At 43.9% G+C, this 25,179-nt stretch overlaps 1 protein-coding gene across 1 annotated transcript; it reads left to right on the plus strand.

Moving 5' to 3' along the window:
* Positions 1 to 361: 361 nt before the first annotated feature.
* Positions 362 to 24,383, plus strand: TNFSF8 (TNF superfamily member 8). The gene is made up of 4 exons (XM_054007812.1): positions 362 to 1,214; positions 10,236 to 10,278; positions 22,524 to 22,595; positions 23,157 to 24,383. The coding sequence occupies exons 1-4, from the start codon at positions 1,020 to 1,022 to the stop codon at positions 23,615 to 23,617; spliced, it is 771 nt and encodes a 256-aa protein (XP_053863787.1). The 5' UTR covers positions 362 to 1,019; the 3' UTR covers positions 23,618 to 24,383.
* The last annotated feature ends 796 nt before the right edge of the window (positions 24,384 to 25,179 follow it).

Here is a 25,179-nt window from a genome sequence, read left to right on the forward strand (position 1 = left end):
CATTATTGTCCCCATTTTATAGCTGTCTAACTGAGGCACAGATGGACTGTGTGGTGTGCCACAGCTCACTGGAATCAAAACTGGTTTTGCTGAGACACAAGCTACTTCATTCGCCACAAAACTACCCTTCTTTTCTAGGCAGCCATCTTCCTACCTGAGCTACTTCTCTGGAGTCCACCATGAAAGGAGTCCATCCAACAGTCCCTCCCAGCAGAATTGCTGCTGTCAGGCCATTGCAAGGTCTTTTCAGTTCTGAATCTGCTGTGCCACCATGCTGCAAATGCCACACTGCTATTTTTAGCATGCTAGCTCAGGCAGCGTCAGTGTGAGTCTGTCTCTCCAGGCCGGGAGGCACGCTGCCAACTGCAGTGTAGACATGCCCAAAGTGATTGAGGAGCCGGACTCCCACGGACTTTCAATGGGACTTGTGTTCCTAAGTCATGTTGGCACTTATGACACTCCCACCCAATGTTTCCAATGTCAGGACTCATGTTCACCAAGCTCGTGTTGGCTCAATCACACCTGGACCCGGATCTCCAGAGGAGAAAAGGAGATCACAGTCCTACAACGCTTGACTAAGAATGAGAAGGAACTACACTGTGAAACAGGAAGATATCGGCCGGGGTGATTTACTGTACTGAACTATCACTGTAGTTGAGTCGGAAGTGAAACAGCATTTGCCTTGCACTCAGTTTCACAGAAAGAGGGTGGAAGGGGAGGGGGGGGACCAACCTTGGTTACCATTCACCTTCTGACATCAGAAACCTCCGGTGCAGCATGAGAGGCTGCCTTCATGAAATCCCTGATCAAGAACATGAAGCTCCTTCCCCTCTTCACGGCTGCATCCTGCCTCACGCCCCCAGGTCCCTTTTTCTTCGTACGACGAATGATGAAGCTTTTTTTCCAGATCACATGAGCCCAGGATGAAGGGGGAAAATCCTGCTAGGAGTGGAGATGGGCTGCGAATGAGAATCTGATCAAGGGGAGATACGGAGTGATACACTGAGGGCTATATAAGAATGTGCTCCTCACCAGAGCAAACATTTTTCCAGGCGAATGATTCTCATGAAGCAGCCATGGCCATGACTGAAGACGGTGTTTCAAGGAGGCTCAGTGCCACCAACAAAACATACTTCTATTTCACCACAGCTTCCCTCACGGTGTGCCTCGTCTTTGCTCTAGCAACCATCATGGTCTTAATTGTTCAGAGGAAGGTAAGTCACTGCCAGCTTTTCTCCTTTGGTCTCTTTTTTCCTCCCGCTCTCTAAAAGGGTTCTTGCAACTGGAGGTTCGGTGCACAAAATGTAGATTAGGAAGCTAAAGGCAAAACAGCGGAAGAGAAAGAGAGAGATGTTATAAGGAAATTATTTATTTTCTTTAAGTAAAATACTAGTTTCTTGTGCACAATATCTTCCACACAAGGGAAATAGAAAACCTCGTGCTTCAGGACATAATCCATCAGGAGTGCCTAGAATGAGGTTTTTACTGCGTGGTTCTTATACTTTCCTCTAATGCATCTGGTTCTGGCCACCATCAGAGGCAGGACACTGGGCTAGGTGGACCTGAGGTCTGATCCACCATAGCAATTCTTATAGTACTGTGATGCTTTGCCAAAATTCTTTATTGATTGATGTGATAGAAGGAACCACTGTGTATGACACCATGTATTTGCAAGTAATGGTAGTTTGCAAAATGTGTGGGGTGGGGAGAAGCAATGCTTCAAAGGCATTGCATGGTACATTCCTGCAAGCATTCAGATTTCAAGCTCATTAACAGACGGAGAGAGACATAAGGGGACATAAGTGAGGGAGGAGGATAGATGTTTTCAGCTTGGCTTTGGAAAACAATGGAGAGGACATTGGAGTAGAGGGAGGCAGAGAAGCCGTTCCAAACTAGCACAAGCTGCAGAGGATAAGGCTCTTGAACTGAGTGTCAAGTTTGGAGGAAGGAACAAGAAAGCAGGTCAGTGCTAACTGCAGATAAGGAGCAAGAAAAATGGGAACTCTGAGGTAGGTTGTCGACAAGCCCGTGGAGTATTTGAAAATAAAAGAGGACAGCTCTGAGCTAGATCTTGGAATGAATGGGGAGCCAATGGTGTATTTCAGGATGGGGCAATTGGGTTATATTCTCTGTGCAGTTGATTATGGACATAGTGACTAAAATCTTGAAGCTATTGAAATTAGCGAGAGTTTTGCCATTGCCTTCAGTGGAGCCAGGCTTTCACCCAGTCGGGTTAGAAATCTTATTATAAATCCAAGTTCTGAAGATGCCCCACTGCACCTGTTAGAAGGGAAACTACAGTAGCTAAAGACCCAGCTTTATGGGAAAAAGTTGGACTGGAAAATGCTACCCATCATGTTCTTTTCTCTTGAATTACTAAATCGAGTGTGTATGGAACTATCTGGAATTTACCTAAAAATGAAACCTCAGGGTCTAATTCATCTCTCTGTTACATCAGTGTACATAAGGAGTTACCTAATTGAAATCAAGGTTGTTACACTGTGGTAAAACCAGTGTAAGCGTAGTCAGAATGAGACTCAGGTATTTTAACATAATAATCAACTAATGGGACACTAAGGAAACATCTAAAATAATGGATTACTTAATTACTGCAGAGATCCCACATAATGTTGGTTCCAGTAGTACTTATTAACACTAAATTTAACACTGAATTAGCGCTGCATCAGGATAAATGCTGTTACACTAAATGCCAGAGGAATGATAATGAAGGATTAAGGTTGTTCATTTTGGAAACAGAGCTTGCAAAAGGAGAAAGCGGCAAGCTGATAGCTCAGGCGTGTGATGCAGAGAGTCATGCTGCAATTTTGTTCTGCATGGGGGAATTAGGGAGTAAGGAACGTGTCTCCTGGGCTTGCTTTCAAGACACTAAAGAACTCACATGCTTAAATCATCTCCCTGTGGTCCCTTTACTCTCCGTCAATGGGGAAGTGACTAACCTTCAAGCCCAAATGAAGAACTGTGCCACCCATGAGCAGTTCCTCAGTGGGATGCGGTTCTCATTTGGAACAAGCATCCTCCCTCGTGCTCATGCTCAGTGTAAGACGGGCAGGAACTCCTCTGAGAACTAAGTTTGTTGCTGTTGAGTTAGGGGATCCTCTAGTCTAGGTGCTTTCTTCAATGCACCCCCACAGTGCAAGTGTTTTTTAGAAGTTCTCATCGTCGGACCCACATGGCTCGTAGGGCTCAATGCTGTGACACACTGCACCCAACCGTGCTGCTGGAGCAGACCCAGGGGCTGGTTTGATTTTCTCTAAAGTCTTTTCCAGCTGGCTTGATGGGCAACTGCCAAAGGCACACAGGGCAGTTAGGTAGCCAGTGCCTGTTGACAGTCAATGGAAGTTGGCCAGGGCCGGCTCTGGCTTTTTGGCCGCCCCAAAAAAAAAACCTGCGGCGCCGCCGGAGCGCGGGTGCAGGGGGACCGGCTGCGGGGGGGGGGGGCGGGAGGGGGAGGGAGTGGGCGGGAGAGAGAGAGAAGGGGGCGGCCAGGGCTACAGCAGGGGCGCTGCCACGCGGCCCCTCCCGCTGCGCCGCCTCCTGCTGCCTGCCGCGAGGGCTCCGCTCTGGTCGGCGGGGAGGGAAGGAAGAGGACTGCCCTGCAGGGTGCTCTGGTTCTCTGCGCTGCCGCCCCCTACAGGGCGGCCGGAGCAGAACAAGAACCAAAAAAAAAAAAAAGCGGACGTGCCGCCCTAGGATTGGGCAGAATGCCGCCTCCAACAATCTGCCACCCCAAGCACCAGCTGGCCCTGAAGTTGGCTGCCTAGCCCTCATTTATGCTCTTGAAAATCTCCCTCTTAACAAATTTCCACTAAAAAAAAAAAGGTTCAGATTTAAGGACCTTACGTAAGGTGAAATTCAATAAAAAAGCACAGGAGCTCTGCAGACCTGAACTCAAGATGCCCCCAACATAGAGTATACAACATGGAAGACCACAATAAACACCTATAAATCCAATCATCCCTCCAGATCTAATGCAAATGTCATTAAATAATAATCCATCCTAGTGCATTTTATAGCGCACCAAAAAATATCTTCTTCACGCCCACTTCTCTAGAGGCCATGGCTTAGCAGTGTAAGTTTAGACTCCATGGAACTATGTATTGGGACAGAGTCGGCTCAGTTCTTCATGCTTCTGCTAGAGAGACATTGACCATCTTCCAGTTTACTGAATCTCGCTCTTTTAGGTGAGATCTTGTCTTTCATAAAAGTGGAAGGGTTTGCCATGGCGGGGCCTTGGACAAAATTTCCCTTTCTGATTGCAGCTGTGAGAGACTGATGCCCGGCACCTCAGAGGTGTCTGCATTTCATTGCTGCTGTAGTATATATTCCATGATGCACATGGGGGCAGAGGGTGTGATGTAAACAATAATTATTATAGAGCACCAGCCTTAAATTACCAGGCTGTAGCAAAATGTTGCAGTGAACATGGCAATAGTACACCCCATTCATCCCCAAGCTTGTATTTTATCAGCCATCATAACTACACACAGAGACAGGACGTTTCAGGGGTTTCTAAATGCTCATGTTTCTAACGTGATAGGGTTTGGTTTTGTTTTTTCCCCAGAGCTGTTCAGCCCTATTACAGCAATGATGCAAAGTTTTATACGTATGTGCCCAGTAATTATACGGAATGGTCTAGTTTTGAAACCTGTTAAAGTTAAAATTCTAGAACAATTTCACCAGCTGGAATCCAGCCCAGCTCAGTACAGACCAAAAGTCATTCCTATCCGATGGCTGTTTAGTACACTGTCCAACATGATTTCGAAAAATGTCACTCTATTTCCTAGTGGACATGTTGCAATTTGCATTAAAGAGTGCCCCCTGGTGGGCAAACTTGGCAGAGACAGCAAGAACTGAATACCATGGAAAATGAGCCACATACTCCTAAAATAGAACCCTGCAAAACAGGACTAAGGCATCTTGATGGGAGCAAGACCCTCTGCTCTGCTCAAACCCAGGCTGTAACTTTTCTATGGTTAAACAGTATCCTTCACTGTCCTAGGCTGTCAGCCTGGTACCGTTCGCCGGCACTAAAATCATTCCCTTGTAGTTACGCCTGCATTTGTAATGATGCCCCGTCTCAGGTCAAGTGTGAGGCTTGAGCCAGAAGTTGTGCATCATTAGTCCCAGTTCTGCCATTGACTATGTGAGAGGTTGGGCAAGCTGCTTAAATTGTCTCTGCCCCAGTTTCCCCATCTGTAAAATGAGAGTAATGATGCTCACCCACTTTGAGGTCCTCAGATGAAAGGTATGAAGCATTATGATGCTGGTGCAACAGGATGCACCTTTTACAGCCTCTGCTTGTAACAAGTATATCCAAAGATTAAGAATTAGGTAGCTGATTATAGGCCCTGTGGGACTATAGGGGCTAGCTGTAATGGCTGGGGCTCATTCATTAATTTTCCTGTCTTCATATTCTTGCACCTCTTAAAAGGCAGAAAAATGGGGAACTGTTGTTGTTTTAATACTAGATAGTTTAAGTAGGGCGACATCCTAGGGCAAAACTCCCACTGAGGTTGATAGGCCCAAGATTTCCCCCCTGGAGCCTGGTTTTCAGAGCTGCTGAGCATGCATGACTCTGGTGGCATAGACTCAGCACCCCAAAACTCCTGAACTAATGATGCTGTCCTGATGTCTCTGTATAGCACTATGTTAGTTAAGTGCCTTTACATGGATTTTATAAGACCAATCCCAACTTCAGTGTGAATGCAGGTAAAATGGACTTTCAATCCTAAGGGAGCTAAAGATACTCAGCCTGTATCCTCACAATTCAAGGGTGAATCTCAAATGGTCGGGGGTGAATTCATGGCTTCAACTAAGCCAATAGCAAACCATCCCACTAAGGTCAAATTCTCAGGACTTCACCCCGGGGAATTTGGAGTCAGGTTGAATACCATGCCTGTAAATAGGGATGCTTATCTGAATCTTAGCCCAACTACTGAATTCAAACCACTTGGGTCTGCAAATGTAGGCTAAATTGCTCATAACAATAGATTTTTTCTCCACATGTGGGCCCAGATGGGAGATTTTGGTGACAGTTCAGTGTTGTAGGTTCTGGTTGGAGCCTGGATGTTGAGATACTCACAAGTGGCTGAAAAAAGTTATCTGAACAGAAAGAAAGAAAGAAAGAAAGAAAGAAAGAAAGAAAGAAAGAAAGAAAGAAAGAAAGAAAGAAAGAAAGAAAGAAAGAAAGAAAGAAAGAAAATTTCAGAACAGACTCATTCCAAAGCAAGTGCACTGAAGTTAACTAAGTGACACCTACTTATACTAGCTGAATTTGGCCCTGCATTCAAATTCCGTTTTAAAAAGAGGCATGGAATCTGGTAAAAGAGTGCTTCTTTTCCCCAAGCTCATTCATCCATCCCTACTTCTATCTTCTGCAGGGCATGTGCTGGAATCTGACGCCACAGTAATCCTCACACCTCGTTGTTTGTTATTGCACGGTTGTTTAATTATTATGGGTATCATTCCTTTCCAGTCAGGGGATACATGACCTTTGCCGGTTTTCTCCCAGGGAGAGGGGTCTGCAAGAGCCATTTATCAAGATGATTTTGATTAGATGACAACCAAGACACCAGGGAAGGTTTTTTATAAAAGCCCTTTTTAAAAGCTGATTTTCCCTGGCACATGATTATCGTTTTCTCTAATGAAGCAAACGCAAATCACTCTGCTTGTGATGACTGAGACCATTCATCCCCTGCACGCAGAGCCATTGCAGATTTATCATGAATTTTTCCCAAGCCTGTACAATACAATTTCATCTCTTTGAGCAACTAGAGGGGAACGCTTTACATTTCAAATTAGAGCATTAAACTCAATCTTCTTGCTGTGGGAAAGGAAAAAAAAAAACCCACCCAATAACGTTTAGAAGCAAGCACTAAAGTTTTATTTGGGTGTCTACTCAATTATTCTTGAAATAAAATGCATTAGTATCTGTTATTCTCCATCCATTCTGAGACTTTCCAAGAGGGAATGCAATACATTAGTGCATTTTAATTTTTCTCAAGTCACCCCATCTGCACAGCAAACTATGAGTCGTCAGATTTATATATTTTCCCCCCCTAACCTCCATCTCAGAGGAAGGTTTGAAAGATGAATGGCTCGCTCTAATGCTAATAGCTCGATTGCTTTGCAAAACACTCCTTTATAAACAGCTGTGGAACCACTGCCTGATTCCATTTAATGAAATGTAGGGCTGTCAAGCGATTAAAAAATTAATCGGGATTAATCGCGCAACTAAAAAAATTAATAGTGACTAATTGTACTGTTAAACAATAATAGAATACCATTTATTTAAATATTTTTGGATGTTTTCTACATTTTCAAACATATTAATTTCAATTACAACACGGAATACAAAGTGTACCGTGCTCACTTTATATTTATTTTTGATTACAAATATTTGCACTGTAAAAAACAAAAGAAATAGTATATTTCAATTCACCTAGTAAAAGTACTGTAATGCAATTTCTTTATAATGAAAGCTGAACTTTGAAATGTAGAATTATGTACAAAAAATAACTGCATTCAAAAATAAAACAATGTAAAACTTTAGAGACTATCAGTCCACTCAGTCCTACTTCAGCCAATCGTTCAGACAAACAAATTTGGTTACAATTTACAGGTGATAATGCTGCCCACGTCTTGTTTATAATGTCACCTGAAAGTGAGAACAGGCGTTCGCATGGCACTGTTGTAGCCGGCATCGCAAGATAGTTACGTGCCAGGTGTGCTAAAGAATCATATGTCCTTTCATACTTCAACCACCATTCCAGGGGACACGCGTCCTTGCTGATGACGGGTTCTGCTCGATAATGATCTAAAGCAGAGCAGACCGACGCATGTTCATTTTCATCATCTGAGTCAGATGCCACCAGCAGAAGGTTGATTTTCTTTTTTGGTGGTTTTGGTTCTGTAGTTTCCGCATCGGAGTGTTACTTTTTTAAGACCTCCGAAAGCATTCTCCACACCTCGTCACTCTCAGATTTTGTAAGGCACTTCAGATTCTTAAATCTTGGGTCGAGTGCTGTAACTATCCTTAGAAATCTCACCTTGGTACCTTCTTTGCATTTTGTCAAATCTGCTGTGAAAGTGTTCTTAAAATGAACATGTGCTGGGTCATCATCTGTGACTGCTATAACATGAAATATATGGCAGAATGCGGGTAAAACAGAACAGGAGACATACAATTGTCCCCAAAGGAGTTCAGTCACTAATTTAATTAACACATTTTTTTTTTAACAAGCATCATCAGCATGGACGCATGGCCTCTGGAATGGTGGCCGAAGCATGAAGGGGCATATGAATGTTTAGCATATCTGGCACGTAAATACCTTGCAACGCCGGCTACAAAGTGCCATGCAAACGCCTGTTCTCACTTTCAGGTGACATTGTAAATAAGAAGCAGGCAGCAGCATCTCCTGTAAATGTAAAGAAACTTGTTTGTCTGAGCGATTAGCTGAAGAAGGACTGAGTGGACTTGTAGGCTTTAAAGCTTCACATTGTTTTGTTTTTGAGTGCAGTTATGTAACAAAAAAAAATCTGCATTTGTAAATTACACTTTCACGATAAAGAGATTGCGCTTCAGTACTTGCATGAGGTGAAGTGAACAATACTATTTCTTTTGTTTATCATTTTTACAGTGCAAATATTTGTAATAAAATCATAATATAAAGTGAGCACTGTACACTTTGTATTCTGTGTTGTAATAGAAATCAATATATTTGAAAATGTAGAAAAAACATTCAAAAATATTTAATAAATTTCAATTGGTTTTCTATTGTTTAACAGTGAGATTAATCGCGATTAATTTTTTTAATCGCAGTTAAACTTTTTGAGTTAATCACGTGAGTTAGCTGCGATTAATCGACAGCCCATGTGAAATGTAATTGTAGATGCAAAGTTTCCTTCTTCACGTGGCAAAATGCACCCACCTCTTTTTAGAACCGAGTATATTGCACTGAGATTTAATGCTCTGACTCCTTGTTGTGGGGTCCCATAGTGGGAAAGATGGTCTAATGGCTAGGGCCCTGGATTGAAGCACAGGAGACTTGCATTTAATTCCCAGCTCAGCCTCCCTCAGTGATCTTGGCCAAGTCACCCATTCTACCCCATGCCTCTGTTCTCCTGCTGTAAAATGGAGATAGCATTTTTCCCCATCACATGGGGATCCTTAGAAGGTAAAATCCATTAATGGCTGTGAGTCGCTCAGGCTAAGATTGTCAGAGGCATTTAGGTACCTAACTCCCACTGGCTTCCTTTGGGAATTAGGCACCTAACTACCTTTGAGGATCTGGCCCTCAGATATTACCAGTAACAAGGGTCATATAAGTACCTAAATAGAGCTCTAGTAACATAGTACAAACTTCGACCATTTGGACTAAAGGAGGAAGTGCCTTAGATAAGAGCAGTAGCAGCTGATCTGTGGGTCAGTCACAGAAGGGGGTCACAGGCACCGCTGGCCAGAGTGTTATATTAAAAACATTCATGGACATTTAGGTATCAGAGGGGTAGCCGTGTTAGTCTGAATCTGTAAAAAGCAACAGAGGGTCCTGTGGCACCTTTGAGACTAACAGAAGTACTGGGAGCATAAGCTTTCGTGGGTAAGAACCTCACTTCTTCAGATGCAAGAAGTGAGGTTCTTACCCACGAAAGCTTATGCTCCCAGTACTTCTGTTAGTCTCAAAGGTGCCACAGGACCCTCTGTTGCTTTTTATGGACATTTAGGACTAGCACCTCAGGACTTGGAGGAATGGAAGGGATCACAAGGCTGATCCTTGTGCTTCAGACAGATTTACAGAATCAGAACCAAGTCATGCCTTTTACTCTTGACCTTTCTTCCTTCTCCCCAGCTAACCATAGCAGGACTCACTAAACTTTAGCTCACTGTCAAGTATGTTCCCTTGACATTTTCAGGTATTTCCTTCTTGTGGCCACTGAGCAAAGATCCTTTCGCCTGTCATTTCAGCACTTCTGGTTCTAGTCGCAGCCTGAATTGGAGGACAGACAAATTAAAATTAGAAATAAACCATCTCTTGCTTGTAGGACACCATGGGACATAAGTGATGGATAAGGCCTTGCGCTGGTCTGCTGCTCAGGTTGAATTTCACTCTTCAGGGACAGAATGTAATAGAACATAACTTGAAACCACTCTGTACCTTTAATACAAATATTTATAGGCCCTAGAATAAATATCGGCTCCCTTCCTTTTCTTTCAGGGTCTGGCTCCTCCAGAGGACGGCATTACAGCACCCAGCATAGGTAAGACCTGTAACTGACTATCAATATAATTTGCCTGGTTTATAATGCAAATGCCATCCAGGGTGATGAAAAGCTGTTTGTGCAACTCTTAATCACTTACCCAAACTCTCCTCTTGTTGTAAAACCCGAGCCAGTGGAAAAAGTTTACAAGTTACTCGGTACCTCCGGAAACCAGTGCACAGCTAAGCAAATAACAAGCACGTCTTGTCTTTGGTACAGTATGTTTTTTTGCCAGAGGATGTGAACATTAATCTGATTATAAGGTAGCACGTGGATGGCTCAGTCCTGCATTCCTGCTGGCAGAGACACATTTTACCCTGTTTTTATTAGGGATGGGTCATTGTCACTCATGTCAAAACCACTGGGACACCAAGGGCTCACGGCATTGATATGACTTCAAACAGTACTGGGTTCACATTCTGCTTCGGAGAGGATGCAAGAAAGAAGGAGAGTTGAGGCGGAGGTAGGTGGGAGGATGGTGAAAAATAGGGCATCAAGAGAGGCAGAGGGAGAAATATGTGGGGAAAAATAGAGCACAGAGGAGGAGACAATTCTAATGAGAATAATGTATACAGTGGGCCAAGAGTCTTCTTTCACTTAAACCATCATAAAACTGGAGTAATTGTTGGTTTCATTGCAATTATCCATCTGCTTAGATGGGCCCCCATCACCAAGTGTTTCAGCATTTCACAAATATTAATGAATTTAGCGCCACCTTCAAGAAGAAGGAAAGCATCATTACCATTATCATTTTACACATGGGGGAAACTGAGGCACAACGATTTATATTGGCTAGGCCAAGGTCACACAGAAAGCATGTGGCAAAGTCAAGCGTTTAACCAGGAACACCTGAGTGCTAGTCCAGTGCCTTAATTACAAGATCATCCTTTCTCTTCCTCAGCATTTACACAGAGGTAACTCTGAGCAGTGGCTGGCCAAGTACATATGCTATCCAGCATACCAAACTGCCATCATGTGCCAACTATACCATCACAGGCTTCCTGGCATCATAAATGTCTCATCACTTCTTATCGTTTTCAGATTGAATCTCTCTGGAAATAACCCAAGGTTTAATTTACACAGCCAGGTTTGGGTAAAGAGAAGATTAGATCCTTGGAGTCCAGATTCTGCTCTCAGTCACCCCAGAGTAATGGCTTCAGGGGAGCTACCTTGGCTTCACACCAGAGTAACTGAGGTTGATATCAGAATCCGAGTAAGCTTTACAAATGCTCTCAGAAGCTTTGCAAAACAGCATCAGCCGAGGCTGGGCCATTTCTAGAGATGGAAAGGCAGGCACTGGCAGTGTGAATATAGGGACTAAAAGAGACACTCAGAGCCTTGGCAATTGTAATTTGACATGGCCTCACCCACGTCATTGGAGTGATGCTGATTTACAGCCTGCTGAGGCTTTAGCCCGAATTAGTAAGAGGCAGAGGGAGCTGCAGTAGTGGATGTTTATCATAGACAGAGGAATTTATGAAAATCAGGTGCAACGAAACTGGCGATCAATTAATGTATATTTAATCTAATGATACAATACAATTCTCTGTGGCGCAAGGTAGATTTCTCACTTGTTCTTGTATTAGCAGGAATGTTGTAAGCAAGTGATGAGTAGTAATTCTTCTGCGCTAATTAGGCCTCAACTGGAGTATTGTGTCCAGTTCTGGGCACCGCATTTCAGGAAGGATGTGGACAAATTGGAGAAAGTCCAGAGAAGAGCAACAAAAATGATTAAAGGTCTAGAAAACATGACCTGTGAGGGAAGATTGAAAAAATTGGGTTTGTTTAGTGTGGAGAAGAGAAAACTGAGAGGGAACATGATAACAGTTTTCAAGTACATAAATGGTTGTTACAAGGCAGAAGCAGATACATTGTTCTTGTAAATCTCTGAGGCTAGGACAAGAAGCAATGGGCTTAAATTGCAGCAAGGGTAGTTTAGGTTCCACATTAGGAAAACTTCCTGACAGGGTGGTTAAGCACTGGAATAAATTGCCTAGGAAGGTTGTGGACTCTCCATCATTGGGGATTTTTAAGAGCAGGTTGGACAAACACCTGTCAGGGATGGTCTAGATAATACTTAGTCCTGCCATGAGTGCAGGGGACTGGACTAGATGACCTCTCGAGGTCCCTTCCAGTTCTATGATTCTATGATTCTAAATAAACACACTGAAACCTTGATTTCTTCCCAGCCAGCTCCTGCCAATTGCTCTCTCTCAGCATGAATAACTGGGGAATGTCAGACAGAAGGAATGTGCACTCTCAGGGAGCTTACAAGCTGTCAATTCATTCGCTCCCAGCTGCACTGTAGACATACTCAAAGTGGGATTTGTGTGCCTTTCCGTGACTCAATTGGAATAAAGTGGCTTTAGTGTAAATATACATTCTATACAGAGGGGGGAAATGCCACCTATATGTATTACATACAAAAAGCTACATTCAGAGACAATTAGTTAGGTTGTAAAGTCAAGCATTCAAAAGTTAGGAAATGCCAGATTTATGGTTGTTGGTGCAACCTTAATTCTACCCCTCTGTGTCCTGAAGGAGGCAGGAGTGCAGTGGAAAAAATAGCAGATGATCAAGTAATTAAAAAATGTATCATCAGGCAACTTCACAATGGGATAGACATATGCTACTTTCCAGAGTTGATTGAGTGATACTAAAAACATGCATTACATTTTCATCTCATGTTTCATTTAGAGTTTACATCCTATTGCATCTTATTAACTAAATATCAATGGGTACTTAACAGCAAATTTATTCAGGTGTTCATATTCCTTACTCAGCTGTCAATCCTCCAGGGATAGTTTTGAAATCATCTAATGGCATCTAATTGAAGGGATGCTTTGCCAGCTAATTAAATGTTTATTTGAAAAAAGCACCACAAAAGCATCGCTAAATCTCTTTTCGATATTCGGTGGAATGGCACAAGCAACAGAGGGAAAAATTTAAGATCACCATAAAATAAATCTTTCCTGAAATGTAGTCTCTGCAGCTGTGAAATCCCTTCCATCGTTCTTGGCATGCATGTACCATTCTGTTTAACAAGTGATTTCTACCTGCCAGGAGCTGTTTGGTGAGAGTCAGATATTGGGGCTCCACAAACCTCTCCATCTATCATTCCCCTTCAAGTTCTATGTCTCCAGCTTGCTGACTCCTCTTGTTCTTCTCTGGATCATGAAGACATGGCCCCAAACTCTGCTCTTATTGACCCTGGGGTATACCAGGAGATACTTCATTGTTTGCCTGGAAGTAAGATATTGAAATTCATTAGCAGTTGAGTGATTAGACAATGCAGGACATATTTTGATCTCTATTATGCCTGAGTAAATCAGAATAAGCTTGAAGTCAGTGGAATAATACCAGATTTATACCAATAGAACTAAGAGCACAATTTGGTCTTATTGGTTTGAATCTGGTTTCTCTTACACCAGAATAAATCCGGTACAACTTCACTGAAGACTCTGGAGTTACACTGGGGCAAAAACAATGTAAGAGAAAGCAGAATCCAGTCTTATGATGGTAGTCAATTTCTAAAGAGTCTGTCTGGACTGAGAGATATGGAGAGACTGCAATTTTACTGATCTATCTTTGCACGTTATAGTCAGTGCATTTGTATATGTAATGTGGGGAGGAGAAGGCTACCTTGCCGGGAGTTTAGTATGGAATTTGACAGACAGGTTTGGTATTACCCTCTGATAGCTTCTTAGTCCCCAATTATAGAAACTGTTTTTCTTTGTTCCTCTGTTTTCTTTTAGGAGAAAAAGTGGGTGGTGGCAAGTCTGGGCTTGCAAATACTAATCAAGTCCTTCAGTTTACTTCTAAACCAGGCGTCCCTACCTGACCACCAATGCAATAGGTCTGGCATAACATGAACAAGTGGCTGGAAGTTAAAGCCAGACAAATTAAAATTAGAAATAAACCACCTCTTGCTTGTAGTGAGGGCGATTAACTACTGGAACAAACTACCAAGGGAAGTGATGGATTCCCCATCTCCTGATATCTTGAAATAAGACTTTGTGGAAGAGACGTTTTAGTCTAAACTCAATACATTTAATAGCCTGTGATATACAAGAGGTCCCACCAGCTGGGATGCTGAGGAGTCTGGGGAGTTGGGCGAGCAGCTCAGATAGCAGGAAACCAGGGAGACAGACGGCCCCAGCCACCTTAGTTTCTGGTGAAAGTTTCGACGGAATCAATGTGTTCCTGTGGAACGTATCGATTCCACCAAGTCAGCATTTTCCAACAAAAAGTTGCTACACTGGAAATTTTGCCACATCTCTAATTCGTTACGATTATTCGTATTATAAGAGAGCCTAGAGATCAGGGCCCCATTGTGCTATGTACTGTGCAGGCACATCATGAAAGGCAGTTCCTGCCCTAGAGACAGGACAGACAAAAAGGTGGGAGGGGAAACGGAGGCCGATTGAAGCATCCAGCAGGTTATTGACAGAGCTGGGACTAGAACTCTTAATCACACTGCTTTCTAGGGCTACCTGCTTCCCTCCACAACGGAGCCCTAGTAACAGCAGCACACGAATGTCATGCTGAAGAGCTCTGCTCAGTTTGTACGACCCCCTAGGATCTGACAGCAGCAGCAGGTGCCGTGTCTTGCAGCCGGTGGCAGGACACAAAAACAAACCCACGGGTTTAATTAAAATACTCTCAGATAGCTAAGCAGATATTTGCTAGAGATGGGTGAACTCATTTTGCCTAATTTCAAAGGCAACTTAAACAATAGTGGGTTTGGACGTGTAACTCTAACGTTTTTGGGTTTGCCGTCCCCTTAGGAGATGGAGATGAACAGCTGGAGGAGAGCGAGGCTAGCCAAAAAGCAGATACACTGTGTACTGGATCCCATCTATAGGTCACTCAGGCTGTGGGTGCCTAGCTACAGGGGTCTCTTCACAGGCAGCTCTTCAGCTAGAACTTCGTAGTATTATTTGAACCAGACGTGTAGAATAATATTGGTTCAAATTATACTTAAAATAAGCTGAACTCATTTTATGAACCTCCTAAATAATTTCATAAGGATCACAAATCTTCAGCTCCTTCAGCTCCAACCAAACCTGAAGCTCTACATGTTCATTGAAATGGGGTGACTACCTAATCAGGACAAAGAACAAGGAGTACTTGTAGTACCTTAGGCTAGGTCTACACTACCCACCTGAATCGGCGGGTAGAAATCGACCTCTCGGGGATCGATTTATCGCGTCCCATTGGGACGCGACAATCGATCCCCGAATCAACGCTCTTACTCCACCAGCGGAGGTGGGAGTAAGCACTGTCGACAGGAAGCCGCAGAGGTCGATTTTGCCGCCGTCTCTACAGCGGGGTAAGTCGGCTGCGATACGTCGAATTCAGCTACGCTATTCACGTAGCTGAATTTGTGTATCTTAAATCGACCCCCCCTGTAGTGTAGATGTAGCCTTAGAGACTGACAAATTTATTTGAGCATAAGCTTTCGTGGGCTAAAGCCCACTTCATCAGATGCAAGCAGTGGAAAATTCGGTAGGAAGATATATACGGAGAACATGAAAAAATGGGTGTTGCCATACCAACTCTAATGAGACTAATCGATTAAGGTGGGCTATTATCAGCAGGAGGAAAAACACTTTTGTAGTGATAATCAGGATGGCCCATTTCAAACAGTTGACAAGAAGTAACAGTAGGGGGAAAATTCACATGGGGAAATAGTTTAGTTTTCCCATGCTAATTTTCCCCCTACTGTTACCACTCTGATACCTAATCTGGGTAAACTTCATCTGCCAAGACATCCTATGTAAGTGTCTTCTCCTGTTTACTCCTTGATCCTGTTGCCTGAGGGCTCCATCTGGTGGCTGGATTCACCATGCTCTGTGTGTGGGAGACAGAGAGACCGAATGCATGTGTATGGCCTTCAGATCCCTCCTGTCCTGAAGCTACAGTCCACTGAATCACATTGAGTACCTGTTATAGACTCCTTCCTTCTTGCATGACTGGTGGAATCTGAGTCACATTCTCAATGTTACTACAGATGAGGCTGTAGCCCAGCTGAGACACATGTTCCATAGACATAGCAGCTCTATTGGTCACGTCAAACAGGAAGCCTCCCTTGATCTGGACCCCAAGGAGCTATGCTAGGCTTGTGTGAGCTGATACTCTCCCCATGTCTTTCAGCATGCAGATACCACATCCCTCAAGATAGGTTCCTTTGCCAGCATCCGTGGCAATGGCATACAAATATTGAGATTCTCGTGACATAAGTAGCATCTTCAGGACAGAATACTCCGCACACCTTCCTTCTAGGGCTTCTTTCCTACTGTCAGCCTCTCCTCAAGTTTGCGCCATATTTGACCTTCAGGTACCACACAGCTCAGTGGACAAGAATGCAGCCAGCAAAGATTTTCTTACCCTTGTTTCCAGACTCTGGCCCTGGTTTTCCTCGTACTTACTGTGGTTTAAAACTGAGGTAACCCAACTGACTTCAGTGGAGTTACTCCTGATTTACACCACTGTACATAAGAGACTTAAGCCCTGCACACACTGATCTTCCCATGCTTCTGATCACACTCACAGTAGTTTTACACTCATGGAACTCCTCTGATTTGCGATCGGAATAACTAACTAGAGAAGCAAAACTGAAAAATGGTTATAAGCAGCCCCAGTGGTGGCTTGAGCTCAGGAAATGCTTCTCTACAACCAGACTTTTTTTTTTTTTTCCATGCTTGGTTTTCTCAGAAACACAGCTGATGTCACCAAATAAATGCTATTAAAACTTGCTGACGTCAATGAAAGCTAGTTCAGGCTTACAAAGGCCAAGTACAGTCACATCAGCTCAGAGCTGATCGTGGGAGATGCCTTGAATGTCCTGAGATCATCCAGTGAGGCACTCAGCTCTTTGCACGATCATGCTCTTTATGTCAAGGCACCATTCTTTGCTTGATCAATAGAGCCTGCATTGCTGGCGCTTTAAATGCTACAGGGGCTTTTCTGATCTGAAGGGTGAATTCCACTCAGTAACACTGAGTTTCCATACCCCCCCCCCCTCCAGAAACAGACTCTACCTTTCTGTAGGACAGTTGAAGTTTTAAGGGTTCAGGGCTATGAATGCATCTTATCAAATCCTATTTTTCATTATGATGCAGATTTTAAGTACCTAGGATAGGTCATCGAGTCTTCTCTTCTCTTCTCTTCTCTTCTCTTCTCTTCTCTTCTCTTCTCTTCTCTTCTCTTCTCTTCTCTTCAGTATCTGACCAATTTCCAGTAGTGCATGAAGCAATGTGATTAAATCTGTGCTTTGGTCTTTCTTTGACTGGGATTTTCATCAGTCGAGGAGTTGGGTGCCCCACTCTCATGGACCTTCCGTGTGCCACAATCACCTACCTTTGGCCCTTTTGAAAATCTCAGCCTCGGTCATATGTTTAGTGTTATCTAATTTCATTCATTCCTGTGTTTGTCACCTGCCTGACCAATGGTGGTATGACTACAAAGATTGCAACGTTACAAGTGGCCAGCCAATAGGATTATCTATAGCTGCTCAACTGCTCCCCATCCCAATGACAGGCAACCTCTACCTTCTTACTTAAAAGTCAGGCTAAGCAGTTGTTCTGGAGACCTAGACGTTAGGATCTCTTTTCTTACACTTTTATAGGAAATCGTATCTGAACATCTTAACTAGTGTTACACACGGGCCACATTTTGTTCTCTACTGATCGCAGTGGAGTTATGCCAGATTTAATACTGCTGTAACTGACAGCAGAAGTGGGCCCTATCATTAACAAGGCCTCATAAGAACCCTGTGAGGTAGATAAGTAAGTGTTAGGCCAGTTTAATAGAAGGAGAAAGTGAGGCCCAGAAAGGTGTAAGTGACTTGAATATGGCTGCATATCTTGGGCCAAATTCTTTGCTGGTGTAAACTGATACAGCTCCATTAAAGCCCATTTACACCTGGAGAATTTGGTCCTGTAGTGTCAGATCCAGGGATCCTGACTTCCAGTCCCCTGTTTTAGCCACTAGACAACACACCCTCCGCATCTGGATTAAAGGTCAGAGGTTTTACTTATGTCCTGGGTAATTCTATGTGACTAAGGCTAGGTCTACACTACAGGGGGGGTCGACCTAAGATACGCAACTTCAGTTACGTGAATAGCGTAGCTGAAGTTGCGTATTTTAGGTCGACTTACCTGGCTGTGAGGGCGAGTAAACCGCTGCCGCGCCGCCGTCGACTCCGCTTCTGCCTCTTGCCGCGGTGGATTTCCGGAGTCGACGGAAGAGCCATCGGGGGTCGATTTTATCGCCTCTTCACTAGACGCAATAAGTCGGTCCCCAATAGCTCGATTGCTACCTGCCGATTCGGCGGGTAGTGAAGACATGCCCTTAGTCAATGGGGCTTTCATGTACATTGTGAAAGTAGCACTCACCCATCTGGAGGAAATGATTAGTGGTGCATTGAAATATATTTCCTGACCTGTGTGCTCTAGTTTATAACACCCAGTTTATAGCCAAAACAGTCAGGGAAACTAATTGGGACTAATTGTGGGGGAGGGGGGACGGACAAAAGATGCAAGATCTTTCTGTCTTAATCACAAAGTAATGGTTATTATTATTATTTATTATTTGTGTTACCATAGTGCAAGGGAGACCCGGTCATGGAGCAAGGTCCCACTGTGCTAGGGGTTACACAAACACAGACCAAAAGACATTCCCTTCCCTGAGATTACAATCCCAGTATAAAACAAGAGACAACAAACAGCTATAGACAGAGGGGAGGAGTGCAGGGAAACAATGAGACAGCATCCCAATGATTCCAGCACCCGAGCAGCAGACGGAGGAAGGGATAGCTCAGTGGTTTGAGGATTGGCCTGCTAAACCCAGGGTGCCACTTAGGGATCTGGAGCAAAATCAGTACTTGGTCCTGCTAGTGAAGGCAGGGGGCTGGATACAATGACCTTTCAGGCTCTCTTCCAGCTCTATGAGGTAGGTATATCTCCATATATTATTAATATTATTATTAATATTAACTGTGTCAAGGTTTTTTGTCAGTATCACAGCAAAGGAGATTTTTGAGGAGAGATGTGAAGGTGGCTAAGTGAGGTAGCGTTGTAGATGTTAACGGGAAGCAACACCAAAGCGTTAGGGGCAGCATCGGGAGAAAGCCTGAAGGTGCTTGTTTGAAAATTGAACCAGTCCAGTGGAGGGTTCAGCATGGGTAGACTGGAGGCATCATCGACAGTGAAGGAGAGATGATAGGTAGGGTGGAGTGAGGCCGAGAAGGGCTTTGGAAGTGAAGAAAAGTACCTTTTATTTGACGTGATAGAGAAGAGGGAGCCAGTTGGGTGATTCAAAGAGAAGTGTGACATGCTCAAAGAGACGGGCTAGGAAAATGGTCTTTGCAGCAGCATTCTGAATGGATAGGAGCGCGGTAAGATTGTATTTGTCAAGGCTAAGGAGAAGGCTGTTGCAGTAATCAATAAAAGAAGGAGAATTGGGGAAGAGGTTAGCAAGAGGGTAAGAGCTGACAGGATCATTGGTTAAGAAGGGTGGATGTTTGGCTTACAAACATCTGTATCCAAACTGTGGTAGAATGTGAAATTCATTCCCTGCAGCATTGACAGAACTTCAGCTACGCTGCACTCTTTTTGCCCAGTAGGGGGACCTGTTCTCCTGCTTTCGAGCGATAGTAAAGCAGCTACAGAAATACAGTGCCCTACTCACTGCAGTATATGGTTCACACGCAGTATGCATGAGATCACCTCTCCATTGCATAATTTGAGTCGCTCGGCTTCACGATTGCAAATCAGCCATTTCTCATTGCCTCATCATCAGAGAAAAGGATGTGGGGGAAATGCATTGTGCATAATGGAAATAAAACCTCCGGAAGGGCATATAAAACGGGCAATTGTTTCATAACGTTCAGGGAACTATTGCAAGAGTTCATGAACCACTAAAAAAGTTTAAAGTCCTCTTTATACAGTCCTTCTGTCCTCTGTCTACAGCTTGATTATGCTGATAGGCCAGTGATTGAGGATCTGACAATGAGCAAATAGTAATTCCAGGCTTAAGGATGGCAAAGGAGTCTGAAGAGCTAATGGTAAAAGTCTCAAGCATCTTTTGTTGGGTTTTGCTGACTTTACCCGTGCCCCATTCCTCCCCAGCTTCAGTTCCTGGATTGATTGAAGGTGCTTGCATTGTGCGTGCCAATTCCTCTTTCACTATTGTTATGCAGGAAGAAACATATACAGCAATCAAATTGTCTTGTATGAAGTAACCAGCAGCCTTCAGGTCTAGAGGGTCATCAAACTCCCCTGAACATCTTTGAGCCCATCTTAACGTTGCTCTAATTATAAAGAAATCGGGTAAAATTGTCAAAAGTGCCTGCGTGAGCCTAAATCCCCTTTTCAAAAGCAAGGCCTTGCCTATCCTAGAAAGCTGTACTGCTTTAACTACATTGGTCTAGTTAAAGCAGTGCTACTCGCTGGGGTGGTTAAATGTGGTTATACTGTTATAACTTATCCCCATACGGGATGGGGAAGAAGGGATACCAGTGTACATCACCTTTATACCAGCGTAACTGGGTTCTAAGGCTTGCACCAGTATAAGTATCTCAGTAAAAAAAATCATACCCCTAAATGAAATAGTTCTACTGATACGAAATCTGTGTGTGGATCAGGTGTTATTTAGAAAGTTAATGAGACTTAGGCTAGGTCTACACTACGGGGGGCGGGGGGGAGGTCAACCTAAGATACGCAACTTCAGCTATGCAAATAGCGTAGCTGATGAAGTTGCGTATTTAAGGTCGACTTACCTGGCTGTGAGGATGGCGGTGAGTTGACCGCTGCCACTCCCCCGCTGACTCCGCTTCCACCTCTCGCTGCGGTGGAGTTCCGGAGTCGACGGTAGAGCGATCGGGGATCGATTGTATTGCGTCTACACTAGACGCGATAAATTGATCCCCGATAGATTGATCACTACCCGCCAATCCGGTGGGTAGTGAAGACGTGCCCCTAGGCTATGTCTACACTTGCAGAGTTTTTGTGCTGCCGGTTCACCGGTGATTGGGAACCGGTGAAAGAAAAGCGCTGGTTTGTGTTCTCACTTCCACAAGTGTCAGAGACTGTTCACGTTTGCAGCACTTCCATTGCTGATGAGAGCAGCGCACGGAGGGCAGCAATCCCACAATGCAGCTCTCTCCATTTTGAGGATAGGTCTTGTGGGAAGTGGGGGCATGATCGTGGGGCATCCTGGGTCCCTGCACAGCCTCCTCTCCCCAAACACTGATCAACTCCCGTAGCTCAGCATTGCTCCAAGCAGGGAATCATTTGCTCCGTGGAGCAGACATTGTCACCTGGCCAGTTGATAAGTGAGCACTTGCCAAGAAAACAGGAAGGGGAGTTTCAAAGTTCCCAAGGCATTACCGGGGGAGGGGCGGACGTCTGTTTACCTGCCAGCAGAGTAGCAGAGCTGCTGGCCAGAGTGGTCACCTAGGCACTGTGGGATATCCTCAGGAGGCTAAAAGCTCTGTAAACAGGAAGAACGTGTCTTCACTTGCACATCACCACAAAAGCATCACTGATAAAGAGCTGTACGCCTCCTGTGGAGGTGGTTTTCTTTTTGCAGTGAAACTTCTGAGCTTCATCACAAAAAATCATTGGCAAGTGTAGACGCTCCCACAGTTTCTGCACACACACACACACACACACACACACACACACACACACACACACAAAGGGACTTTTTGCACTTTAAATGGCAAGTGTAAACATGCCCATAGACCCCAAAGTCTCTTCTGAAAATGGTACTTTGGCTAAGTCACTTGCAGTACAATAGGGACAATTATTGCAAAATGTATTACAATAGGAACAATTATGTTTCTAGAACTTTGAGTTAATAACTCCCAGTAAATGAATTTCTGGGATAATATTTGGTTTATTTTCAAGTTCTTTCTCTGTTGTGTTTTATTGACATACTCAGCTGACCAGTATTCCATCTGGGTATAAGCAGAATGAGTTTAAAGCAATACTGAGCTAAAGTCATCCCCGACTTCAGTAAAGTTAAACCAGGAATGAATTTTTTCTATTCATTAAAAAATTAAATGAAGCTAGAATCGGATTATGCTGTGTTGAGGACCATGGGACTTGGACTTTTTACTGGGGATGGGGAACGGTTCATGATGGTGTGGGTTGGAGAATCACTGCAAAAGAATGCTGGTAGCAAACCCTCTAACGGAAATGAAACCGCAATGGTTATTTATCTTTTGTTTCCTCCAGGGAATGAATTAAAAGTTGTTTTTACAACCCTACAGAATGCTTCATTTATGAAAGCAGCTGCATACATGACAGGTTAGTGAATGAGTCCAGCTAATTCAAGTTTACGCGAGCCTATATCGCAAACTGACTGAAGATTTTCCATCAAAAAAAAAAAATTGGTGGAAAATGGCCTTTTGACTAAATGGACATTTTCGTGAAATGTTTTGTGTGGAAAATGAAAACTTTTTTTAAAGTTTTTAGCAACAAAATGTTTTGTTTTTAAATGATGAAAACAAAGATTGAATGAACGTATGTCTTTGTGCCCACTATTTCCCACCACGTATGTCTTTGTGCCCACTATTTCCCACCACATGTTCCTGACAACATTTTGACTATATCTGCTTGTGCTGGGGGAGTTTCTGCCTACCTGTAGATAGCAGCCAAGTGGTTTAAGTTGGGAAGGGAGTTGTTCAAAATTCTCAGCCTCAAGCCTAATCGGTCTAGGACAGTGGTTGGTGTCTCCTATAGAAGAATGACAGAATACATGGCTACCATTTGCCAGCAAATAAGTCCAGCAAGCTCTCACTTGTGTGTTTAAATAGACTATACACCACATTGGTATATTGTATTAGCTCATTTTCCTTTTCTTTCTAGTGTCAAAGCCAATAAATAGTCCAAAACTGAAGTGGACAAACAGTCATATTCTTCAAGACATCACGTACAACAGCAAAGGAGACCCAGTGATCCAGACGCCAGGCTTGTACTTGGTCTACTGCAACTTGCACTTTCATCTAACCAACTTCTCAAGCAACACAATCTACCTTAAGATGGAACTGCTTGTGAATAACATCACCAACAGGCAAACATTACTCACACCCTGTTCCAACACCAACAGGCAAACGATATTCAATCCATGTGCATCAGTTACAGACAATAACAGGATATATCAGGAGCTCTCCATATTCCATCTGGTGAACCTAGATGCAGATGACTGGCTATCAGTAAAAACTGAGCAGTACGAATATTTGGATTTAGATTTCTTACCCAATGACAATATTCTTACAGTCCTCAGGTACAGTGATAAAAGTAAGGAGTGCGCTGACTGCTTCGTGTAGCTCAAAGTAACCTACCTTCAATGACAATGCCTCTGCTGGACAATACCGGGTCTTAGTTGACATACCTTACCCCATCCTTAGGGGAAAATAAGGAACTTTCCAAGCATCCAAAAGTGAAATCTAAAACACAGTAAACCATGCACCCGACAGACATAGGAAAACACTCGGCTTTGGCTGAGAGTGGGATTGCCGTGATGCCAGAAGACTGTCCATCAGGAATGGGGCCAGCAAGTGATTCGGAGACCCAACAATGGCGCCTCAAAATAGAAACAAAAACAACCAAATTAGGAGAAGAACTTTCCATGCTGAGAATGATCAGATATCTGATATCTTCCACTTACGAAAGCAGCTGGGCAAGTGTGACTAGCCTGGGGGGAATGGGACCTCTTGTCATCTGAGGATTTTGGAATTATACACGATAGTACTTTGAGCTAGTTTTTCCAAAAACTAGCAGTCAACGCTGATAACTAATGCTTTTTTTACAACGAGAGCAAGCGACTGTAAATCTGCGAGAGAGCCTGTGGGCAGCATCGTTGAAAGCAGAGATGGGAAGAAGTTAGGTCATGGGAGGCAATGTGGCCCAGCGGTTAGGGCATTGGACTGAGACTTGATGTCTGTTCCCTATTCTGCTACTGACCTGCAGGGTGGCTTTGCACAAGGTGTTTCACCATTTGTCCATCTTTTGTATTTAAATTGTAAGCTCTTTGGGATAGGGACTATGTATTTGTACAGTGCCCAGCACAATGGGATGCTGATCTCAATTGGGACCTTGAGATACATGCATAATACAAATATTAAAAGTAGTAATAATAATCTAGTCCGTGTGCCATGTAACAGGGTTGTCCCTTACAGTATATTTTCAAGTGCTTTGTAAAGTCAAGTTTTAAAAGTAATCTGAATGTCACCACAACATACATGTGTAACCCTTCTGCCCCTCTGAGTTGGCAGCAACAAGGGCCGGGTTCTGTATCTAGGGGTTCCGTTTCAATAACGCAATGCAAAACCGGCTTGAGCCCTCACCCAGTGACCTGGGACAATTACATACCACCCCCGGGCGCCTCTAGGAGGCAATACTTCCCCTCTCGCAAGCACGGAGTCTGAGTGTAGCAAAAGCCTTTTAATAAAGGAGGGAAACAATGCAGCATTATGTTGGGGAAACACCACAAACAGGACTTATAACACAAACCATGAGCAAAAGACCCACTTCCAAGTAAATTTGGCAGTGTCCTTTTCCCCTCAGGGTCTTAAGTTCAATCACCCCAAAGTCCAACAACCCAAAGTCTCTGTCCCTGGTCAGTGCCACCCCAGAGTTCAAAAGTTTAGCTGCAGAGTTTTACCCCCCCCCTCCAGCCTGGGTGGAAATGGAGGGGGCACATGGGGTGTTAAGGGGCACCTTACGTGGTCCGAAGCCGACTGCCCCGCCTCTCCATGGAGTTCTGCTGCAGCCTTCGCAACGAACGGCTCTGTCCTCCAGCCACCCCGTGAGCCACTCCAGCCGTCTCCGCAAACTGCTCCGCTCTGCCAGCCATTCCACTCTACCAGCCGTCCCATGAACCGCTCCA

Source organism: Malaclemys terrapin, chromosome 17 (genome assembly GCF_027887155.1).
Source record: "Malaclemys terrapin pileata isolate rMalTer1 chromosome 17, rMalTer1.hap1, whole genome shotgun sequence".
NCBI lineage: Eukaryota > Metazoa > Chordata > Testudines > Emydidae > Malaclemys > Malaclemys terrapin.

Coding starts and splice junctions, on each gene's coding strand:
- TNFSF8 (XM_054007812.1), top strand. CDS start 1,020: ATGTGCTCCTCACCAGAGCAAACATTTTTCCAGGCGAATGATTCTCAT. Junction 10,279..22,523: donor CATTACAGCACCCAGCATAG/GTAAGACCTGTA, acceptor TGTTTCCTCCAG/GGAATGAATTAAAAGTTGTT. Junction 22,596..23,156: donor AGCAGCTGCATACATGACAG/GTTAGTGAATGA, acceptor TTTTCTTTCTAG/TGTCAAAGCCAATAAATAGT.